Source organism: Leuciscus leuciscus (assembly GCF_965113295.1).
Source record: "Leuciscus leuciscus genome assembly, chromosome: 2".
NCBI classification, from domain to species: domain Eukaryota; kingdom Metazoa; phylum Chordata; class Actinopteri; order Cypriniformes; family Leuciscidae; genus Leuciscus; species Leuciscus leuciscus.
Genome location: NC_138726.1, coordinates 49928417 through 49951367, shown reverse-complemented (window position 1 = coordinate 49951367; position 22951 = coordinate 49928417). Strand labels below are relative to the sequence as shown.

At 37.7% G+C, this 22951-nt stretch overlaps 1 protein-coding gene across 9 annotated transcripts in view; it reads right to left on the bottom strand.

The window, feature by feature from the left end:
• The window catches only part of nav2a (neuron navigator 2a), a 206573-nt gene that overhangs the window by 12520 nt on the left and 171102 nt on the right, over positions 1-22951 (bottom strand). For 7 of the 9 annotated variants that reach the window (XM_082157208.1, XM_082157211.1, XM_082157209.1 and 4 more), the window contains 11 exons: positions 15208-15337; positions 13827-14127; positions 12205-12901; positions 10847-11263; positions 9086-9151; positions 8273-8323; positions 7053-7210; positions 6653-6832; positions 4252-4304; positions 2468-2491; positions 2024-2098 (listed from right to left, as the gene is read on the bottom strand). In XM_082157208.1, coding sequence (XP_082013334.1) covers positions 2024-2098; positions 2468-2491; positions 4252-4304; positions 6653-6832; positions 7053-7210; positions 8273-8323; positions 9086-9151; positions 10847-11263; positions 12205-12901; positions 13827-14127; positions 15208-15337 — 2152 coding nt within the window. The remainder of the gene's footprint in view (positions 1-2023; positions 2099-2467; positions 2492-4251; positions 4305-6652; positions 6833-7052; positions 7211-8272; positions 8324-9085; positions 9152-10846; positions 11264-12204; positions 12902-13826; positions 14128-15207; positions 15338-22951) is intronic. The other 2 variants (XM_082157210.1, XM_082157213.1) reach the window with 2 other exon arrangements.

Here is a 22951-nt window from a genome sequence, read left to right as displayed (position 1 = left end):
TTTTTTTTTCTCCCCATTCTTTTTCTCCCTATTAGGATATTCTCACTGTTCCATAGCTGAACACCCCCAAAAGAGTTGTGTCTGCATACCGAATATAATCATCAAACCAAAGCAAAGTGCTGCATACGTCAAAACCAATCCTTCACTTCATTCCATGCCAGTCAAAAATCGACTTTGTTTTCAACAAGTCGACAAGTTCATGTTTATGTTACGTCAGAAACTGTACACACGTGTTTACAATGGAAAACATGGCAATGCACCAAAAATAGAAAATCAAGTCTTTAGAACACAACCCCTCTTTTGTTAGTACCTCTAAAACATCTTGTCTGGTTAGAACTTAAAAGACAGGATACTTTTGCCTTGGGCATTATACACATGTCTTTATGATTTAAACATGCATTTATCTTCAGAAGGACATATCAAAAACACTAAACACGGTCTGTACCGTACCATTTGTCCTTAGCCATAAAATATAAAATTTCTCTGGTGGAAATGGCACATACCTGTTCTGACAAGTCTGTTCTGCATAGTCTTGCTTTTAATTTAGTTTATTATATTTTATAAATATACACTGGCCGCCAGTAGTATTTATTTTTCATAATTGTGGCTGTCAGTGTTGGGGAAAGTTACTTTTAAAAGTAATGTGTTACAATATTGTGTTACTCCCTAAAAAAGTAACTAATTCCGCTACTTAGTTACTTTAATGTACAGTAATGCGTTACGTTTGTGTTATTTTTTCTCGCCTGAGCTGGGCTTCCTTGTTTGTTTTTTAATAACACAAAAAGTTGTATTTTTGGCAAATGTAATTGTCCTTCCACACCAAAAGTGAAATGGATAAGCCTCGGGGTTGACGAAGGTCAGCAGCAAAGACGTTGGCCAATAAAGTGAGATTAAATAGAAGTATATATGTGTAATTTAACATATTTAATTACTGCAGATTTGCATTTCACTGTTTTTATTCACTTTTAGGAATACTGAATCTGTTTTTGTACAAGTGAGAAGAGTAAATGCTCATATTTAGTCTAAAACTACCCATCATGTTTACACAGCGCACACAACACCTCTGCACTTACTCATGTTTTCTCTCATCATGGCGACAGAAGAGTCAATAAATGGGGAAAAAAGTAACTTGTGTGACTTAAAGTTAATCTGATTACGTAACTAACATTACTTGTAATGCGTTACCCCGGCACTGTTGACTATATCTCACAAAGCGACTTTTTTCTGATAACTGCGACTTTTATATCTCAAAATTTTGACTGTTGTGATTTTCTTCTCAAAATTGTGCTTTTTTTTTTACCTCAGAAATGCGTTTTTTTTATATATATATATAATTGTTGTGACCTTTTCTGGTAATGGCAACTTTTTTTCCTCATTATTGCGACTTTTACCTCAAAACTGTAACTATTTCTCATTTTATATCTCACAGTATGACTTAACATCTCACAGTTGTGACATTTTCAGATAATTGTGACTTTATACCTCAAAATAACAAATTTTGTTCCTCAAAATTATGACAATTTCTTAAAATTGCTATTTTATATCTCATAGTATTTCTTTAGATCTCAAAATTGTGACTATCTTTCACAATTTCTACTTCATTGCTTTAATAGCGTCACACAATTATAACTGTACAGCTGTGACTATTTTTTCGCAATTGCAACTCTCATATAAGTAATCACTTAACACTTAAAAAACAGGTTTAATTTCTTAACAGGTTTAAATACACAGGTAAGTACAGGCTAAGTGTAGGAAAAAGTATTACAAAAATACAATAGACTGTGTGTTGCTGAAGATACAGCCCTATTGAATAAAGATAAAGACAACTGGAAACTCCAATGAGGTCATGATCGGCACTGACATTAATCAACCACACAACCCACACAGGCGTCACTGGGATTACTATAACACCATTCATATGACGCCTCAGGTTGACAACTGACACCAGATACGGAATTGGGAATTAATTATGCCCCATAGATATAATAAAAGAATAAAGAACTATGTATCTGTGTCCACCTACATTGGCACTGAGTTGTGTCGTCAGGGCGGACACCTTTTCCTGGGAGGAGTCCAGTTCTCGACGCAGCTTGCGGATCTGGAGAGAAAAAAATGCAGAACAGAAACAAGTTGAAAAGGGGAAGAAAAAAGCCGCAGATGAAAAAAGGAGGAAAAGGAGGCACACACAAGGGATCCAGGTGTGTCGTGGAAAGAGAACTTTGTGATTTGGTATCAAAGGGGGGAAACAGTTTGCAGGTGTATGTACAGAATAGAGGAGTGTTGCACAGGTGGACGTAAAGATCACAGAGATGTGCGGTGAAATGAGATCCGACCGTGAATCCACCCACAGTTTGTGTTCACAACAGGTCAATGGTGGTGAATAAACACGCTACTGACGGCAATGTGCTTCACAGGTATGTGGGGGGCCGTGTGTGTTGTTTTTGCGAAAGGAAAAACATGTCCTCACCTCTGAATGTGATTTCTCCTCCGTCTGTTGAAATAAAAAGACATAGTAATTAGCATGTTTAAACAGCACATTTGCACAGCTTTTCTTGAATAGCAGTTGAAAAATGAGCTGCTTTCTCTCCCGAGGGTATAAAACGAACACCACAGACAGCAACACACACCTGAAAATGAACAGAATGATATCCTAAAGCTCTAGAGAGGGAATTTTTCCTTTTCCTGTGATTTATGAGCTCATACTGGTACACTCGCAGACGAAGAGGAAGTTGGACACATTTGACTATCACTGAGAGTGATTCACTGTTTGGAAGTTGGTTACTAGATAATACCAGGCATCACCCACAGCTGAACTGGAAAGTTTCTGTAAAACCTGATGATCATGTGATCCAGCATGATATGAAAATAACCTAAAGAGCATTTTGAGCTTCAATGGAAGCAAGAACAATCGACCTGTGGTACAAAAGAGTCAGACTTTTTCAGAAATGAGCTTCTTTGATTAGTGATCTAGAAATAATGTGCATTATGAAATATTTCTCATTCATATTATTTCATAACATTTCTTAATTTTTTTCAAAATCATTCAAACATTTTGAAAACATGCTTGGTGACACATGAAAGCTCAAGACAACAATAGCAAACTAGTGCTCTTTGTGTGGCGTCTGGCATGTAATGACATCCACAAGGTGTGTTACGACATCACACTATAATGATTTTCAATGCTGTCGACACTAGTCCGACAGCTAGACTGACAGTGGCATTAAAACAGCAGCGTTATCTGTCCGTCACAGCATTATATGACATGTGGGACAAACCCGCCGGCGTCTAGCCGGTTTCGATTTAATCAAATCTCGCTTTTTGTAAATGTGTTTGATTATACAGACTCAACAATGTGACTTTATCAATGCAACTCTGATCAGAAGAGCTTCTGTTTGACTTCTCTGATCTTTTGTTGACTCTGAGACTGAAGATTTTCCTGTCATTATATCTAGCTTTTGATGCAGTGCAGAATGAATCAGTGCTTTCAAAAGCAGCACAGAGTTGGTGTTTTTTGTATGTCTGTTTCTAAGGAACATTGTGTTTCTGCATGACAGCTGTCACCCACATACACAAACACTTTACAGCCTTCATCTACAGACAAAACACAACCAGAAGGAAGATCTGCTTGAATCTGTTCCTGGATCAGCATTAATACAGCCAATTAACTCCAGCAGGTTTAAGTCCAGCAAGATACAAACACACATTTCAAGTCAACATTACACACCATAAGTTTCCTGTTTACTGGTACTTAATTAAGAATGAATGTTAATAATATCCAGCATAAATATAGAATCTAAAAATAAATATATGTAAATATAGAATGAGAGTAATCTAAAAGTTAAGGCTCCTACCGTGTATCCCCAAGCACTCACAGCTCTCCCCATAGAGAGAGTCGCCATCATCATGTCTTTCCAGTCTTTATACTTTAGTAAATCTGATCCTTTTTAGATAAATCTCTCCTACATAAGTATGTAACTAACTAACACCTCTGCTCCTGAAGTCAAGCTCATCTGAACTGAAGACTCACTACACGTGTGTCAGAGAGAGAAGTGTTGCTAAAACACTGCAGGTGAAAGGTGCCGCCCATATGGAGGTGTGGCACTCGACCTGAGATACTATACAATCATTGAGTGAAATATCTATCTATCGTACTTGAACATTTGCATAACAATTTTTGACAACCTCAAACTTTGTACGAACCAAAGAAAGAAAAACTTTTAATAAAAACTTTAAAAGGGCTTGAAAACTCACCGTTGAATAGACGGATGAGGTACTGGACACCAGAGAGAGGGACGATCCATGAACTAAAGGGATAAACATACATTTATAGAAATTAAGACTTATTCTAGTGTGAAACACTTGCAATTCTACTGTGTTGGGGTGTAACAAACTGTTGCCACTTGCCAGGCAATCAATACTTAATGGAAATTGTAGATTTTAAAGTACACAATACAGATTACATCCAGCAAAAATAACGAATGCTCATTTCTCATAAAAGCAATGTTAACCCCCAGTTAACCTACACAGACAAACACACCCAGACAAAAGCATCGACCCACACACAACCGTCTAACAACTAAAACCTCTAATTAAACTTTCACCTGCCCCGACAAGATGTGACTCATCAGGGGTAATAACAGCGTCAGTCAGAGATTGAAACGCTGATCCTGAATGTGAGTCCAGAGGTGTGACTTCAAATCATTTCCCAAACAAATCACAGACATCAGCCTAAACACAGTCTACCCACGGGTCGCTTGGCACTTCCTGATGATGCCAGATCAGCCAAACGCCTGCCTGGGCGTGATGTGGGCAGGGTTACAGATGTGAGAATGAAAGACCAGCGGCGCTTATGAACTTGGCTGAGGACCACCCAGAAAACCAAAACATCATCTGTAATGTGTGTGTGTGTGTGTGTGTGTGTGTGTGTGTGTGTGTGTGTGTGTGTGTGTGTGTGTGTGTGTGTGAGAGAGAGAGAGAGCTTCAGACAGACAAATAGACAGACAGATAGATAGATAGATAGAAAGATAGACAGACGATAGATATTTAGACAGACAGACAGATGATAGATAGATAGATGATAGATAGATAGATAAACACATAGACGGACGCTAGATAGACAGACAGACAGACAGACAGACAGATGATAGTTAGATAGATAGATGGATGCAAGACAGATAGACAGACAGATAATAGAAAGATAGATGCAAGACATAGACAGAAAGATAGATATATAGATAGATGAAAGACAGACAGACAGACAGACAGACGGTAGGTAGATAGATAGATAGATAGATAGATAAATGCAAGACAGATAGATAGTCAGACAGACAGACAGACAGACAGACAGATGATAGATAGATAGATAGATGCAAGACAGATAGACAGAAAGATAGATATATAGATAGATGAAAGACAGACAGACAGACGGTAGATAGATAGATAGATAGATAGATAGATAGATAGATAGATATACAGACAGATGGATAGATAGATAGATAGATAGACAGACAGATGCAAGATAGATAGATATACAGATAGATAGATAGATAGATAGATAGATATACAGACAGATGGATAGATAGATAGATAGATAGATAGATAGATAGATAGATAGATAGATATACAGACAGATGGATAGATAGATAGATAGATAGACAGACAGATGCAAGATAGATAGATATACAGATAGATAGATAGATAGATAGATAGATAGATAGATAGATAGATAGATAGATAGATAGATAGATAGATAGATAGATAGATAGATAGATAGATAGATAGATAGATAGATAGACAGACAGACAAAGGCTGAGGATATGAAATGTATCTTCTTTACTTCCTCTGTGTGGATCAAGTCCTTTCTTAAACCTGTTCCTCAGGGACTTTTACAACACTCATGTTTCAGAGTCACAGAGTTCAGACCCATGTTAGTGGAACATATACCGTATCATATTCTGATTCTGAACAGAATGTACATGGCTTTAAACCTGTATTTTGTTTCAGAAGTGACACTAAATACTCAGTTGTGTAATACTGGGTTACTGTGCCACGAGTGGCAGTTTATGGCTTAACTGTCTTTGGCTGCTTTGTCAATCATCTTGTAGAAAAGACTCAAAACAGGTACAGTAAATGAGTGAATGGGAGGTTCGGGCTGAGCAGAAAAAGAGAGAAAAAAAGACTTAAAATGTAACAAAGCGTTGTGTAAACAATGATAATTCAAAAAGACTCAATGTCTGTTACTGCAATCAGTTGTGGAGAAGAGAACAGAGATTGTTGGTTTAGTGTAATGGGTGAATAGACTGAGGGTAGACAGATGGGCTTATGCTGGATTCAGATGTCTGTGAGTGTTTTTCAACATGGAGTTCAAGCTGATGAATTTATTCTTAAGCATTCCTTCTATCATCTTTAAGAACAACAGTGAATGAGCTCCTGATGCATAGACTTCCCAACGATAGGCCACAACATCATTCTTCTAAGATACTTTGTTTTGGTCAAATTATAAGGCATTGGATTTATCATTTGTGGATATGGTAATCCCAGAACGCACTGCAATGGGAAAATTAAATCAAGATGGTTCACTAATGAAAAGTGTTGAAGAATATGAATGTATTGAACTCAATGCAACTTTTCCAAAGTAGTGACCCTTTCTCACCTTCCTCAAACCCGTCCCTGAAAGATCCCGACCGGCTCATGGTGCGGGTCTTCTCATCCAGCGACATGCAGGAGTTGCGCAGACGGGAATCACCATGGCTGTCCAGCGGGACGTCCTGATTGGTCAGGCTGTTGTTGCGCAGGCTGGCCAGGTTTATCTGAGCACCTGTTGTGGGGCTTCCTGTAAAAAACACAAAATGACACGTAATCATATTAGATAAGTCAAATAATAATAGTAAAGTGCACACTTAGGTAAAGTCTATTTTTTTATTATTTCTGATATATTGGCACGCATTTATACAGTGCATTACAGAAATATTAAATCAAATTATCTTGACAGACTACAGACAGAAAATGTTATATCAAGTATTATATATTCATTCATAGTATATGCATTTTACCAAGTTGAGCAAAGTTGAATCTTGTTCCAGAGGGTGATGTCAAGCTGGAACCGGTGGAGAAGGGAGAGTTACTGGCTGATTCCTGCAATCCACCAGCCGAATGTGAGCGCAGCCAATCACGCGCCTCTTCCTGACGCAGCTGTGGTGAAGGGGCGTACCTGCAAGAGCATCATCCAATCAGACACCAGCATTCAAATGTCACTATTACAAATACTGTGATCTGAAACCTGACCAATGCATGAGGAAACAAAGACACTTTAGTATATATAAGGTCATTTTATATTTCTAACTGTATAGTATTGTATTTTAAATATTATGCCATAATACACTATTGTTCAAAAGTTTTTATGAAAGAAATTATTAAGTATATATTCAGCAAGGATGTATTAAATTGATCAATAGTGACAGTAAAAACATTTATAATGTTACAAAGGATTTCTGTTTCAAATAAATGCAGTTCTTTTTAACTTAGTTTCTATTCAATCAATGAGAATCCTGAAAATATGTATTAAGGTTTACACAAAAAGTATTTATTTGCACAACTTGCAGCATTGATAAAAATATGAAATATTTCTTGAGCTTTGATTTCTGAAGGATCACATGATGACACTGAAGACTGGAGTATCGATTCAGAAAATTCAGCTTTGCCATCACAGAAATAAATTACATCTTAAAATATATTAAAATAGAAAACAGTTATTTTAAATTGTAATAATATTTCAAAATATTACTGTTTTAACTACATTTCTTAAGAAAAAATGCAGCCTTGGTAAACATAAGATAACTTTTGAACGGTAGTGTATATGAAAAATTATTTTAGGATATCTATAACTAAAATGAATGTGTAATATATACTTTGCATTCACACACACACAAAAACAAAACTATTATTCAGAATTCACCAGTAAAAAGCAAAAAGAGAAGATTACGAATAAAAATTGTGCTACAACTTTGCAGACAAATAAAGTAATAAAACTGTGGAAAGAAAAACAGAAATTTTCCCAAAAAGTTGCTACTTCACATACAGTACATGTGATACGGACTCTGTACAAAAAGTGCCATGCGCTCACACCAAAACTGCAACAGAAAACAGTGCTCAAAAATAAAACTGTGGCCACACTGCATATTAAAACATGGAAGCATGTGCGAGAGATCAGAGAACAGAAAGAAGGAGAGCGTGAGTGTCATTGCAGTAAGATCTGCATATTCCCACAATGCACCTGTGCTTGAGTCCCCTCTTGGGAAGCGTGCTTCGATCACTGCAGGAATCGCTGAGAGACGGATAAAATGAATCAGCGAGGGAGGAGAGGAACTTAAACATGAGGGATGGTTTTCCAGACAGATAATAAGGCATAATTCAATTATAATTGCACTATTAAAGGTGATCATCCTTTGATTAATCTAGAACTCAAAATAAAAACTAATCTTGACTGTGCGGTCACATTAATTTTAAGGCAAATAAATCATATTTGTAATGAAGGCTTTGATTGAGCAAAGTTATGGATTTCACCACTAGACGTGGTTAGAGTATCAATTGCCAGAAGTTATGACAAAATGTTAAGGGTGCGCTTAAAGGTAGGGTAAAGGCAATGTTTTTCATAAACACTTTTTGTTATACTGTGTTAGCAATAAAGAATAGAAGTGGTCTAAATCAGAGCTGAGGGACAAGTTTACAGTTTATGTCAAGTTTAGGCTTACAACCAGGGTTAGATGCTTCTACATCAGTGTTATTCACCTATCATTTCCCTCTGATTTTAGGGATAACTTATGGATAGGGTTAGGGATAGGGTTAGGACAACATTTCCGGGAAAAGAATGTTGTTTCAAAATATGAACAAATTTCATATTCAACAAAATTACGGTGACCTCACTTGGCATAGATGGCCTCAAAACTAGGAACAAAACCCCAATTTAGATGAATTTTTGATGAGTCTTTAAAAACTACATTATAAAATTACGCAAACACAAAGACACAAAGCCATGTCAGTATTAAAAAGCAGCAGAAGTGGACCCAGAAGCTATGGGACATTTTACCTGTCTTGCTTCCGTGGCAATGTGTTACGGCTGAATTTAGGACTCGCAGAGGGAGAGGAGAGGGGACTTGGGGAATGTAGAGGGGAGAGGAGAGGGTTGATAGAGAAAAAGATCATTGGAGAAGAGATGAATACAGAATTAGAGACACCCAAAGAGGCTTCCACACTGCAGTATCACAACTTTAAAAAAAAGTGTGTTAAAGGAATAGTTTTCCTTTAAACATTTAAATTCTGTCATCATTTGTTGTTTCAAAGTTTTTTCAAACCTGTAAAAAATGTATTTCTTCGGCTGAACACAAAAGAAGATATTTTGTTCCTACTATGAAAGTGAATGGGGTCCATCAACTGTCTGGTTACTGACATTCTTCAAAATATTTTCCTTTGTGTTCAGCAGAAGAAAGACATTTTTTACAGGTTTGAAACAACTTGAGGGTGAGCAATGCTGACAGAATTTTCTTTTTTAAGTGAACTATTCCTTTAAGTAGGTTTTTATGAGCACTGTGATAGAACGATGATTGATTAATTGAAATCCTAAAGTTGATCCATCATTTGGGTTTTTCAACAAACACCAACTAACGTATGAACTGAATCAAAATCTGAATTGAAATCAGAACTCTGATTTGGATTCAGTAGATTATGCACATTGCTGTTAAATGCAGATGTCACACCTCTTTTTCTATAGTTATCGCTATGTCAATCATATCAAATTTCATGACTGACTGCTGTATTATTTACATATACCAGAAATGTAGGGGATTCACAGCATTTAAAATGCGGTTATCACTCCTAAAACTTTGCAGTGTGTGTGTTGATATTCAGAATTTGTAATCAGAACTAAATTATAATTTACAATTTACCGTAATTGAGCTATATAATTATAATTACAACAATTAAATAACTTAGTGTGACCAGAATCTGAATCGAAATACGTTAACTGGTTTTCATTCCGAACTTAAATCTAATTTACATGACTTTTTCCAGAGGTCAGAAAATCATACTTAAATATAACCTCATATATCCAGGTGGAACCACTGATATATGTGGTGTTTCAACAAACTGGATAGAAAATATGAACTGAATAGTAATTCCAAATCAGAATGCGAATCAAAAACAGAATTCTAATTTGGATTCGCATTCCGATTTCGAATTCTGATTCTCGAAGACCACACACACACACTGCAGCTGTCATGTCTCTTCTTCTATTGCCATTACTATGCCAGTGTGAGTTCAGGAGTGACTCCTGGATTCCGTACACACAGGAAATAATCATTTAGAAGATTCATTCCCAAATATAATTGTGGTTACCCCCTAAAACTTTGCAGTGGAAATTTGACATTTCAGAATAAAAACACTGATTCTAATTCAGAATCAAACATACTGTAATTCTGATTAGAACTATAGGTCACATTTTAGTCAAATTCTCACTATTAACTAATTATTAACTACGACTTTTGCCTCAATAAACTCCTAATTATGGCTTATTAATAGTTAGTAAGGTAGTTGTTAAGTTTAAGTATTGGGTTGTATAAGGGATGTAGAATATGATCATGCAGAATAAACCATTTATGCTTTATAAGTACTAATAAACAGCCAATATCCTAGTAATATGCATGCTAATAAGCAACTAGTTAATAGTGAGAACTAGACCCTAAACTAAAGTGTTACCAAACTATAAATTCTGAATTATACATCACAATATTTCAATATTCCAGACCAGTATTAGAGATAAAACAAGTTTTTTCCTACTCTCTTCCAGACTCACCTCTCTGACATGCCCGTCTTGGCACTACCCGTTCTCATCAGTGCCAGGTGAACATCCTCACGGTGATGCCCGCTGCCTACAGACATGTCAATGGACTCGCTGCTGGTGTGCATGCTGCTCACAGAGGGGTACCCGAGAGCCGAAGAGCTGCTGATGGTGGTTCCCCAGGTCCCTGTGCCTGTAGAGTACACCGAGCCAGGGCTCGAAGCTTGTTCGCTTCCCCCTACGCTGGCGCCGCGACCCCCGTACAGGGGACTGCTGCTGCCACTACCTGGCACTGTGGAGGGGGAGTCCAAGGGCCCGCCGGAGGACTGGGTGTGCCCAAGGGTAGCGTGGGGGTTGGAGATGACCATCGAGTTTTTCATGCTCTCTGCAGTGGTGACTGGGGCTTGCTTGGCAGCCTTACCTCCAAAAAGTCTGAGAGAAACAGAGAATTTATTAAAATCCAATTACAGTCAAGCCAAAATTTATTCAGACACCTTCAACATTTCTCACATTATCACAGTTTATTCGCTATAGTTTAGAAAATGGTAATAAAATATGACAAGAACTCTGTTAGACTGTCACAAATGAATTAGGTTGAATAGCTGTGAGCTGTTACATTTAAGTACACAATTAGATAATACCAATTTAGGTCAATAAATTACCAAGCAATGCTTAATGTGGTTCAGTCTGTGGTGTAAAAAGGTGGCATTAGCAATTAAAGAAAAAAACACTTAAGAAAACATGGTCAGGTCAAAGTGTCTGAATAATTTTAATACAATAATAATACAAAAAATATGAATGGTGTTGTGTATCGGAGTCTATAATTTTCTGGTCTGTAGATGGCTTGGTCTTTCCTTCAATGTAAGTCTATGAGAATTCCCCCTCTATTTATCATCATTAAAAAAAAAAAAGTAAAAAAGTTCTGAAGGAGTTAAACACCGAAGTATGAGCAATGTGCAAGTATACTAAATATGACTGATACTTGCAAAGCCATACTTCTCTTTATTTCCAACCTTTAATGTTCACTATGTCCCTTTCAACCCATGAAGCTGAAGAGAAAAAAGCATGTTTCTATCCTTAAAAAATAGTGGAAAAAGATTAAAATAATCAATAACACGAGCAGCAAAAAACGTGAGCCCCCCGAACAGTCGTGATCTATGACTGTCATAAAGCAGGTTAAGAAAACAGCTTCAGAAAGACCCTAACTATGGAACTGGAGGAGGTTACAAAAACTCATTCCTTCTTTCACATGTTTGGCAATGTAAGTGTGGCCTGAGAAGATGAATAGAGCCATTCATTGAGGAAGCGTCAATGAAAACTCAGATTTATAAGGGTGAAATTCTGTGTGGTATGTTAAACCGCCCTGTTTGTACCTTCGCAATGTAGGGGACGAGACCTCACTGTACTTGTTCCCCTGCCTCGCTGTCTGTGGAATAGTAGCAGCCCCTCCTCCCGAAACAATCGGACTGGATCTCAAGTTGTCCATCTCTGAAGTCACGCCCTTCTCTTTGTCCGTCTGATTGGCTTGGATTGTGTGCCCGTTGGTTTTAGTAGCAGAATCTCTCGGCTTATTGGCTGTGATGGTAGTAAGGACGGGCGTTCGGGAACTCAGGCTCGACTCGATGCTGCTTGTGGACGATCGGTTCCCGTTGCGGGCCGCGGCTCCTGAGCGGGACGGTCGAGGTAGACTACGGTACTGAAGCGTTGAACGAGCACTGGGGGACAGGTATCCGTCCTCCTGAGGGGGCAATAAACCATCCACAGCCCCTTTTAATGACCCTCTCCCACCAACCAGAAGTGCAGAGGATTTGGGAATCTTGCCCAGGGTGGCGGAGCCGCTGGTAATGGTGGCGCCGCTCGCTGTGACCAGTGTGATGCTGGAGGTGGTTACCACAGTGTGGACGCCGTTGGGCTTCTTGAAACCGAATGTGCTTGTGGGGACTCGACCTGCTGGGGTTTTCTTGGCTTCGTCTCCGCTACTTCGACCGGCGTCTGAGGAAGAATGCTGGACGATGTTGGAAGAGGGAGACATACGGCCTTTTTCTGAGACCTTAGCGTCATCTGTTTTACCTATTGGAGAAAAGAACGCTACAGCTGGAAGAGCTGATAATGCACAAAACTTGCAGATAATGTCAACACTGTGTGTGGGATTTCACTGTGTGTTAAATTAAACTAGGGCTGCATGATTTGGGGGGGAAAATCGATTTGCGATTTAAAAATCCTGGGGAAAAAAAGAGATCTAGGTTTGCTGTGCTTGTTTGTAGAGCTGCACAATTTTGACAAATGTTTTTTTGATTATAAATCAATATGACTATTTAATAAAAAAATAAAAATAATAATAATTATTATTACTAAATAAAATTATAAAAATTCCTAAATTTAAAAAACTAAAAAACTAAAAAAAATTATAAAAAAAAAGATCCAGGTTTGCTGTGCTTGTATTTAGGGCTGCAAAATCTGGCCATTTTTTTATTATATATAAAATAATAATTCTTATTATTTTCTATTATTATTAAACAATTATTAATATTATAACAGTATTTAAGAAAAAAACATTTTACAGTACAACTGTAATATAATAATAATAATTACAGTTCTTTCTTCATTTTCAAAAGTTAAACTCTCATGTTTTTATTTTGGCGGAAAACCACTACTCATTTGTTGTCAACAGATTTATAAAGTCTTCACATTACAAGTTTGGTGCATGCTGCATTCCCAAATGTATGTTACAAGCAAATTCAAACTCAAGAGCATATGAATGGATGGACTTATTTATTGTGAATAAAGACACTGAAAATTCTGGATCATGTGCTGCTGACGTAAAAAAAACACAGCGCCGCGATTCACTCTGAAACATGTACCTTAAATGTACTTTTATTTCAATTAATCGTGAAGCGGCAAATGAAACTTTTCTGAATTCCACGCTTAAAAAACCCATCACTGACCAGTTACAGCTGATATATATTCAGAACGCTCTAGGTAAGAGAACACCTACCTGTCCCTTGTGTCTTAATCGCGCCGGTTCCCGTTGTTCCGGTTGAACTTTTGGTCCGGGGTACGGTCACGCCCACCTGTGCACTCATGCCCCTCCTCCAAGAGCCGGTCTGAGAGATGGGTGCAGTTTTCCGTCCAGAGCTGCTCTTATCAGACTCCTCCGACACATCCGAAGGGTTCCTCCGCCACTTCAGACCTCCATCCATTTTGATGCCACAATCCAAACCCCCATCCGACTTCTTGACCTCATCACTGGCCCAAGCAGTGTTGCGTTCGCCTGCTGAATGCTTCTCTGTGTCTGTCTGAGGATATGGAAAACAATACCCAATTCAAATCAACATTTTAAATACATCAATATTAGAAAGTACTCACATATTATATGGTAATTAGACTCCAAATTTCAGAACTGAGTTATCAGTTATCAATATATTTCCTTATGATTACCTGTATAATTTTACATCAACATGTATTACAATGTCAATAAAACAACAAATGCATCACAACTTCCAGTAGATTTGGTGGTTTTAGAGTTTGCAGGTTTTCATTCCACACACACTTACCAAACTTAGCATTTCAATATAATGAGAAATTATAGTCCTGAAGTCAAACTTGTTTGCTCTTAACCGCTTATTTGTTCCACTGTTTTATTGCAAAGAGGCATGTCAATTGCTTTGGCTTAAATATTGACACAACTCCACCTATTTAGCACTTTATGAGGGTCTTAAGCAGGGGAATGTGAGAGTTGGGTTCAAGTAAACAGAAAAAGAAGGGGGTTTTACCAGAAGAAAGAAAGGGGGTGGACAGACAGAGCACCGGAGGACAACCTCTTTGTATTTAAGATGTTGTTGGATCACAAATAAATGCTATATAGAGGGGGGATTAAGAAATAAAAAATGGCTGAAAACTAATAAAAAAAAAACCCATTGTTTTTGCAGTCCAGTTACACTACAGTTCAAAAGTTTAGGGTTGGTAAGATACTATAATGTTTTATACTCTTATGCTCACCAAGGCTTCCATTATTTGGTCAAAAATACAGTAAAAAGTAATACTATGAAATGCTATTGCAATTCTGTAAATAACTCTTTTCTTGATGAACTTGATGTTTGATGTTTCTAGTTTCAAGTGGGACTGAGAGTTTATGCTTTTGACATCAATGTACAGCTGCATCTCTAACAAAGCCAGAAGATTTTCTATACACTACATTTCTGTACGATTGTTATAGAGTTGAGCTGAGTAAATAACTGAAAAATGGCAGTTTGGTGCTTATAAGATCTAAAACTTTCAGGTTTTACACAAAGGCGCATGCACAGATATGTAATGTTAATATTCATAAATAAATGCGTACTGTAATGTACGTGTGTGTAAATGTGCGAGGGTCATACCTGTCCATTCAGGGCCTTACGGGACGCGGCGGGGGTGTTGGCATACGAGCTTATGGAGGAGCTGGTGTTGATGTCATCAGTATCAATTGCATCACTGATCCCACTGCTGACTGAACTGCTGTCATCCCAACTGAAAGAGAGATAAAAAAAAAAGGTTTAGAAATTATATGAGCCTTTGTTTCCAAAGATATGAATGTTATGGAATGATGAAGTTCTGTTCATCAGCAGAAACATTATATAGAAACACATCTTTGGACTGGGAAAAAACAGCATTAGTGGTGATTTTTGAACCACATCAGAGCAATAAAGCCCACACTATATGATGGGCTTTTAATATTGCACATGACTGTACATTTTTGGATCTGATGAGGGTCACAGTGGCTAACCAGAGTAACTGATCGCTGTGTTTAACAGCATCCCTCGCTCTCGGGTGGCCACCATCATTCAGACCGTACTATGACAACAAAAGAAAACACAAACAAACACACACTAGCTCAATATCCATCCATCCATCCATCCATCCATCAATCCATCAATCCATCCATCCATCATGAGAGTGCAACAACATATTTCCTTTTGTTATCCTTTTCTCGTTTTTTGCTGCATAGACGTATGTTGACACCTCAGCATCAAAGTTTAGTATAAATGCTTTTATTATGTAAACTTTCTCTTTGACATGACTGCAGACACACATAAAGAGTAAGAGACAAGTCTCAAAAAGCAGCGCTGATGTCTCCAAAGATCCCATATAGACTGGCTTTGATTGAAAGAAATCCCTTAAACCAAAATCTGCCCTGAGTAAGTCTTAACAGATGCCCGCACAACCTCCTATAAACCCTAAAGACCTTGTTTCAGAAGATCAAACTACAAATCTACAACTCCTTTTGCTCTACAAAAAGGTTTTGTAAATAAGCTGTTAAAGAACACACACTGTTTTTCCTGAAATCTCACACATAATACACACATAACACACTCTACCTGACTCGATGTCCGTGACTGCCGGTAGCCGGGGAGGGAATAAGGAGATTGATTTCAGGGAAAAGATGCCTCATGATATTAAATGTTCAAAAAGCAAACTAATAAAAAAGTTCCTTCTTGCTGTATTTATTCCTCGCTCCTTTCTTAACTTGCACGACAATCCATGTATTCCCTGAAACCTCCTGTCACTCTCTCTCTCTGTCTGTTTCTCTCTGGTAATCTGATCCTTGAGAGGGACGTTTTAACCCTGCTGGATTCGCAATGGATCGGGAACCCAGAGAAACGCTCACTCACATTCACACACTTCGACACACAGACGAACAGAGCGTGAGAAGGACAAAGAGACAGTGATAATGGAGGCCAAAAAGACAAAAAACCGCACACATTTACAAAAACACACACTCTTTCTCGCTTTCACACACACATGCACATGCAGGAACCACCCTACTGGGTCTAGGATGCTAATTAGAGATCAGCGTTTTGAGTGAGCTTGAATGAGGGCTTCTCTCTGGCTCACTACCCTGCCATTACTGTGTCCAGCAAGCACACAGGCTAACCAGCAGACCTGCGTTAAACAGCACCTCCACTAAAACCTGCAGGGTGACGTCACTTACTTCAGCACGCACACACACACACACATCTTGATGGTTATCAAAGAAACTGTATAACTGAGAATCACAACAGCCATCATTCACACACTGTACCTCCCACGCATTGAAAGTATTTAGCTAAATAACTGTGTTATTATGCTTTCAGCCACCAATATGAGTTGGTAGCCATATTTTTTTTTTAACCATATTTAAATGAATTCTACAGAAATCTATAGATTTTCCCATAAAAAAAATAAAAATAAAAAAATAAAAAAAATTCTGCATGTTCTGTCTGGGTCTAGTCAAGTTACCCAAAATGCCCTTTGCAGTTTTTAGAAGGGTTTCCAAAAATGTGACAGACAGACAGACAGACAGATAGATAGACAGATAGATAGATAGATAGATAGATAGATCTCATGATTTCCAACTAGTATTTAAATGAATCAGTAATGTCAGATATAAAAGTTTATTTATTTTTATTATAATAATTATAATAAAAAAAATGTATACAAACATTTTATTCAGTTTTCCCTGAATTTTTCCATAGAGCTTCAATTATGTGGAAATAGAAAAAAAATATATTGACAGATAGCAGAAAAGGCTAGCATAAAAATACCTAAATAAAAATAAAGATACTGTGTGTATAGAATATATATATTCTGTGCTAAAATATACATTAAGATACTGATTATACGGCTTTTAACCACTTCTCAAAACCCCCCTCACACAATCTGGTATCAATGCAATAAACCTTAGTGCAGGGAAGGAGGGAGTCGGGGTTAAACCAGGCGAGTGTGTGTGTGTGTGTGGGGTGGAGTAGGTTAACTGGCAGGCTTTTAAGAAGACCGTTACGTCCCAAACAGTTTGGGGCATTCCAGACCTTTCCATGCTCAGCTCTGCGGTCGGAGAATGACAAAGCTCTCTCTGACCACAAAACGATGAGAGGTCAAACAGGCTTTTTATTCTTTCGTCTGTGGTTATCGTTTTTCCCCCTTTTTACATGCACTATTTCACCAATTTGTTTCATAAATCAAGGTCTCTTTTACCATCAGACTTTGATTTAGAGTTGGTCCAATTCATTTGAACAAATCCGTTTTAATTAAACGGTTCATTTGAACTGATTCGCTGATTCGTTTAAATATTCACTTCAAAATGTTTCCAGAAATGTAACGCCTGCTTCTGTTGAAGTTCAACAAATATTTGCTATGTTTTGAGGCGTTCCACATGACTTGTGCATTAGCAGTCCATATGAGAGTGTCATGTGAGGAACAGACTGGAATTTAAGTCTTTATTTGCTGAAAATCTTCCCTCTCAAATGTCATTCATGTTCTTCTACATGCAAAAATGGTTTGTGCCAGGTTTGTTCATGTTTGTAATCAGATTACTTTTTCAAGTAACTAGTAAAGTAACGCATTACTTTTAAAATTACCACGAAATATCTGCTTTACTTTTTCAAATAAGTAACGCAATTTACTTTGTTTTCTCATGTACTGACTGACACCTCTCCTGTCCCCATGTTGAGGAAAGTGCAGAGGCGTTGTGTTCGCTGTGTTAACATTGTTATTGCAGTTGTAGACTAAATGTGAGCAGGCATTTACCCATCTCATTTTCACAAAAACAGGTTTAGTATTCCTCAAAATGAATAAAAACAGTGAATATGAAAACTCAGAATACTACGCAAACCTGCAATATTTGAATGTTAAATAACACAAATATACCTTATGTACTTAATCTCAATTTATTAACCACCGCCTTTGCTGCTGACTTTCGATTTTCTAATTCAAACATTTAAGCAGAAAATAGGAATTCTTCTGCAATCCGGAAGGTCAGCACAGCTGAAGTGTTTGTTTGAGCTGTGCCCTCTACTGTACAGGTGAGAATTCACATTTCCTTCACTCGAGGCTTATTCATTTCTCTTTTGGTGAAAAACAAACAAGCAAGCCCAGCCCAGGTGAGGAAAAAGTAACGCAAAAGTAATGTAAAATTACTTTCCACAAAAAGTAACTAAGTAAGGCAATTAGTTACTTTTAGTAACACAATATTGTAACGCATGGCTTTTAAAAATAAATTTCCCCAACACTGAATGGCATTGACCATAATTGGTTTTCATGTCTCATCGCTGACATTACATATGGTATGACATGTCAAAGCCATAGAAAACTTGAAATATAGCCTGCATGGAAAAGAGCAACAAGGACACAGACCACTGACGAAAAAAGTTGGAAATGACAAGATGAGTGCGAGTCCATACAAGTAATGTACTTGAATGTAAAATATTTAAATGTAAAGATATAACTATTATTCACACATAGATATATAAACTCCCCAAAAAGATACAGTTAAGAGAGTAAATTTTGATCAAGAAATTTATATACAGTGCCCTCCACAATTATTGAACCCCCTGGTAAATATGATCAAAATTGGCTGTAAAAAATAAATCTGCATCGATTATCCTTGTGATCTTTCATTCAAAAAATGCGCAAAATTCTAACCTTTCATTGAAGTAAAAGAATTGAAAGTGGGGGGAAAATCACATTATGAAATAAATGTTTTTCTCCAAAACACGTTGGCCACAATTATTGAAACCCTTTTATTAAATACTTTTTGCAATCTCCTTTTGCCAAGATAACAGCTCTGACTCTTCTCCTATAATGCCTGATGAATTTGGAGAATAACTGACAAGAGATCAGAGACCATTCCTCCACACAGAATCTCTCCAGATCCTTCAGATTCCCAGATCCATGTTGGTGCTTCTCCTCTTCAGTTCAGCCCACTCATCAGGTCAGGGGACTGAGACGGTCATGGCAGAAGCTTCATTTTGTGCTCCACAACAAATTTTTGTTTTGATTTTGATGTTTGTTTTGGATCGTTGTCCTGATGGAAGATCCAACCACGGCCCATTATAAGATTTCTAGCAGAAGGCGTCAGGTTTTGATTTTTTATCTGTTGATATTTGATAGAATCCACAATGCCATGTATCTGAACAAGAAGTCCAGGACCTCCAGCAGAAAAATATGCCCACAACATTAAAGATCCAATGGTATATTAAATTGTACACATGGGGTACTTTTTATCCTTGTGTTCACAAAACCCATCTAGTGTGTTTGCTGCCAAAAAGCTCTGTTTTAGTCTCATCTGACCACAGAACCCTGTGTTGTTTGAAGATCCAGTCGTGTCTGACAATTAAATTTGCTGGAATTTGTTTTTGGAGGAGCGAGGAGGTTTTTTTTTAAACCCTCCCAAACAACATGTGGGGATGTAGGGGTTGTTTGATAATTTTTTTTTTAGGCTTTCTGACCCCAAGACTCAACTAATCTCTGCAATTCTCCATCTGTGATCCTTGGAGAGTCTTTGGCCACTCAAACTTTCATACTCGCCGTGCATTAAGACAGTATAGACACACGTCCTTTTCCTGGCAGATTCATAACATCTTTAGTTGGTTATAACTTCTTAATTATTGCCCTGATGGTCAAAATGGGGATTTTCAATTCTTTAGCTACTGTCTTACAGCCACTTTCTAGTTTGTGATGCTCAACAATCTTTTGCTACGCATCAGAACTGTATTCTGTGGTTTTACTCATTGTGATGGATGATTAAGGGGATTTGGCCTTTGTGTTTCCTCATATTTAAACTCCTGTGAAACACGAAGTCATAGCTGGACAGTTTCATGTTCCTAGTCACCCTGGTGTACTAAAAAAGGTAAATATTAATGGGAATATACTTCAGAGATATTTTACTCGTAAAAAATTCTAGGGGTTTCAATAATTGTGGCCAACATGTTTTGGAGAAAAACATTTATTTCATAATGTGATTTCCCCCCCACTTTCAATTCTTTTACTTCAATGAAAGGTTAGAATTTTGCACATTTTTTGAATGAAAGATCACAAGGATAATCGATGCAGATTTATTTTTTACAGCCAATTTTGATCATATTTACCAGGGGGTTCAATAATTGTGGAGGGCACTGTATATGATTCTCTTCTCTAGCAAAAAACACTTCAAGTCCAGCACCTATACACAAACACATATGTATTGAATTTAGCACTCACATCCCCCCATCTCTCTCTCACACACACACACACACACACACACACACACACACACACACACACACACAGAGAGAGACTCTCATCTGATCTGCCCGACTCTCCTTAGCAACAGAGTTTCCCTCATGGCCTCAAGGAATCGTGTGTATTTCTGTATGTGAGATGCTTAGCGTTTCTCTGGATCTGGTCATGAGGTCTGCCTGCTTTGAATGCTTAAGCATGATCATCATGTTGATCCAGTTACCTGTGGTGTGTGCGTGTAATCACACTTAAAATGTGCAGACTAATGCATATAAACAGCGGCACACACACACACATGAAATACTACTGCGATGAAGATCCCCATAAGTGGAGTTTATGTTCCACCATATCAATTTACCCTGAGAAGAACAGATCCATCTGTTAAATGTATCTCATACAATCTCTGTATCAGCATATACTCAGAAGGAATGATGACGTGTTCTCTGTATATTACAACCAGCTCTATTTCTATTAACTATTTCTAAAAACAACTGATAACATGCAAATAAACCTTGATATATCCAGTTTGAGTATTACATAAAAGTCACTCATCACTTTCACTTCGCTGCTCTGCTTTCTGAACGCTGCAAATCCTAAACTTAAAGCTCCAGATTCCTTGTTTCCCAGGGCATTGTGTTCATTCTCAACACCAAAGTTTTTCCTCAGGCACTAGGAATCTTGACAGATGCGGGCAAGGAGGAAATTTGGGTAAGGAAGAATTTCTATTTTTCAGGGCCAGATCAGAAAAGGTTTCTTGCAAGTAAAAGCTTATCATTAAAATGTCTCCGTTCAAAAGTTTGGAGTCAGTAGGATTTTTAAAAGAAGTCTCTAAGGCCTTGTGTCCACCAAAGCGTTTTTAGCCACTGCGATTGGACGGCTGGGTAAAAAGTGACAGTGATGAGCGCTGTGATTTACACAAAGCTGAACATTTTTCAACTCTTGGCATCTGAGAAAGAAAAAATAATAATAATTCAGCTCATCACCATGTGTATATCAGAGGCCCCAGTCAGGACACCCACATCAACACACACATATGAGAGAGATTGGAGGCCCTAAATACCCAGGTGTCTTCCGGCTGCACAGGTGTGCTGTGGACAGATCAGACTGATGGTTGGAGGGAAGAAGGATCGTACAACATCACACATGTGATCCACTGTACCTGCCCAGGAAAATGTAAGACACTCTGTCTCTCTTTCCTACACTTCAATCTTCTCACAGTGTTTGTTTGAATGCCTGTCCAGAGGTCAGAACGGGGTCATCTGAAGTGCTCTGACCTTAAAAACCTCTTACACTCAAACATGTGGCAGAGAAGCACGGCTGTGTTATTCCCAGGGCCTCTCTCATGTTATCTCTCTCCCTTTTATCTCCACTCCTGCCAGAAGAAGTGTTATTTAAAACAGGAGACGCCAGGGACTTGTGAAATGTTTCCCCCTCATTAGTGAGCTACAAAATATCGTGATGATTCATAGTTAATTATATGAGCTTTAAATAATATCATCACGACATGAGGAGTATCACGTGGAGTGAGTGTCTCCTCCAAGAATACAACAAACAAAAGAGAGAAATGACTTGTTTGATTAACTTTCAGCAATATTTATTATTTCCATATAGGGCCATATATTGGAAAAGGGGATTTTTACTCACACCAGGAGCACCAATGTACCACTATGCTTTAGCTTTTTATATTTTCACATGGCAGGTGTAGATTTAAAAGCATGCCCATCTTCCGGTGAAATTCATTTTCTGATCCTTCTTCGCAACTTTTACGTTAGCTATGTTTCTAACCCATGTTGCAGATAATGTAGCCTATACTTTGTCAAAAATGTAGGTTATTTTCACACAAACATTTTTTGGTTGAGGTAAAACATGAAAATCGTAAAACATGAATCCATACGGTTTAGTAAAAAAAAATTCTGAAAAGACAATCTATATGACAAATATATGACGAACAGATTGAATTTAGGCTTTTATTTCAATTCATATAGATTCGTTTTACGATCTCTTTATGAACTTTTTGAAGCATCAAAGTGGTAGTTGTGTAGCTGTCAATGGAGAGACAGAAAGCTCTAAGATCCAGTTAAAAATATCCTCACTTGGGTTTTGAAGAGG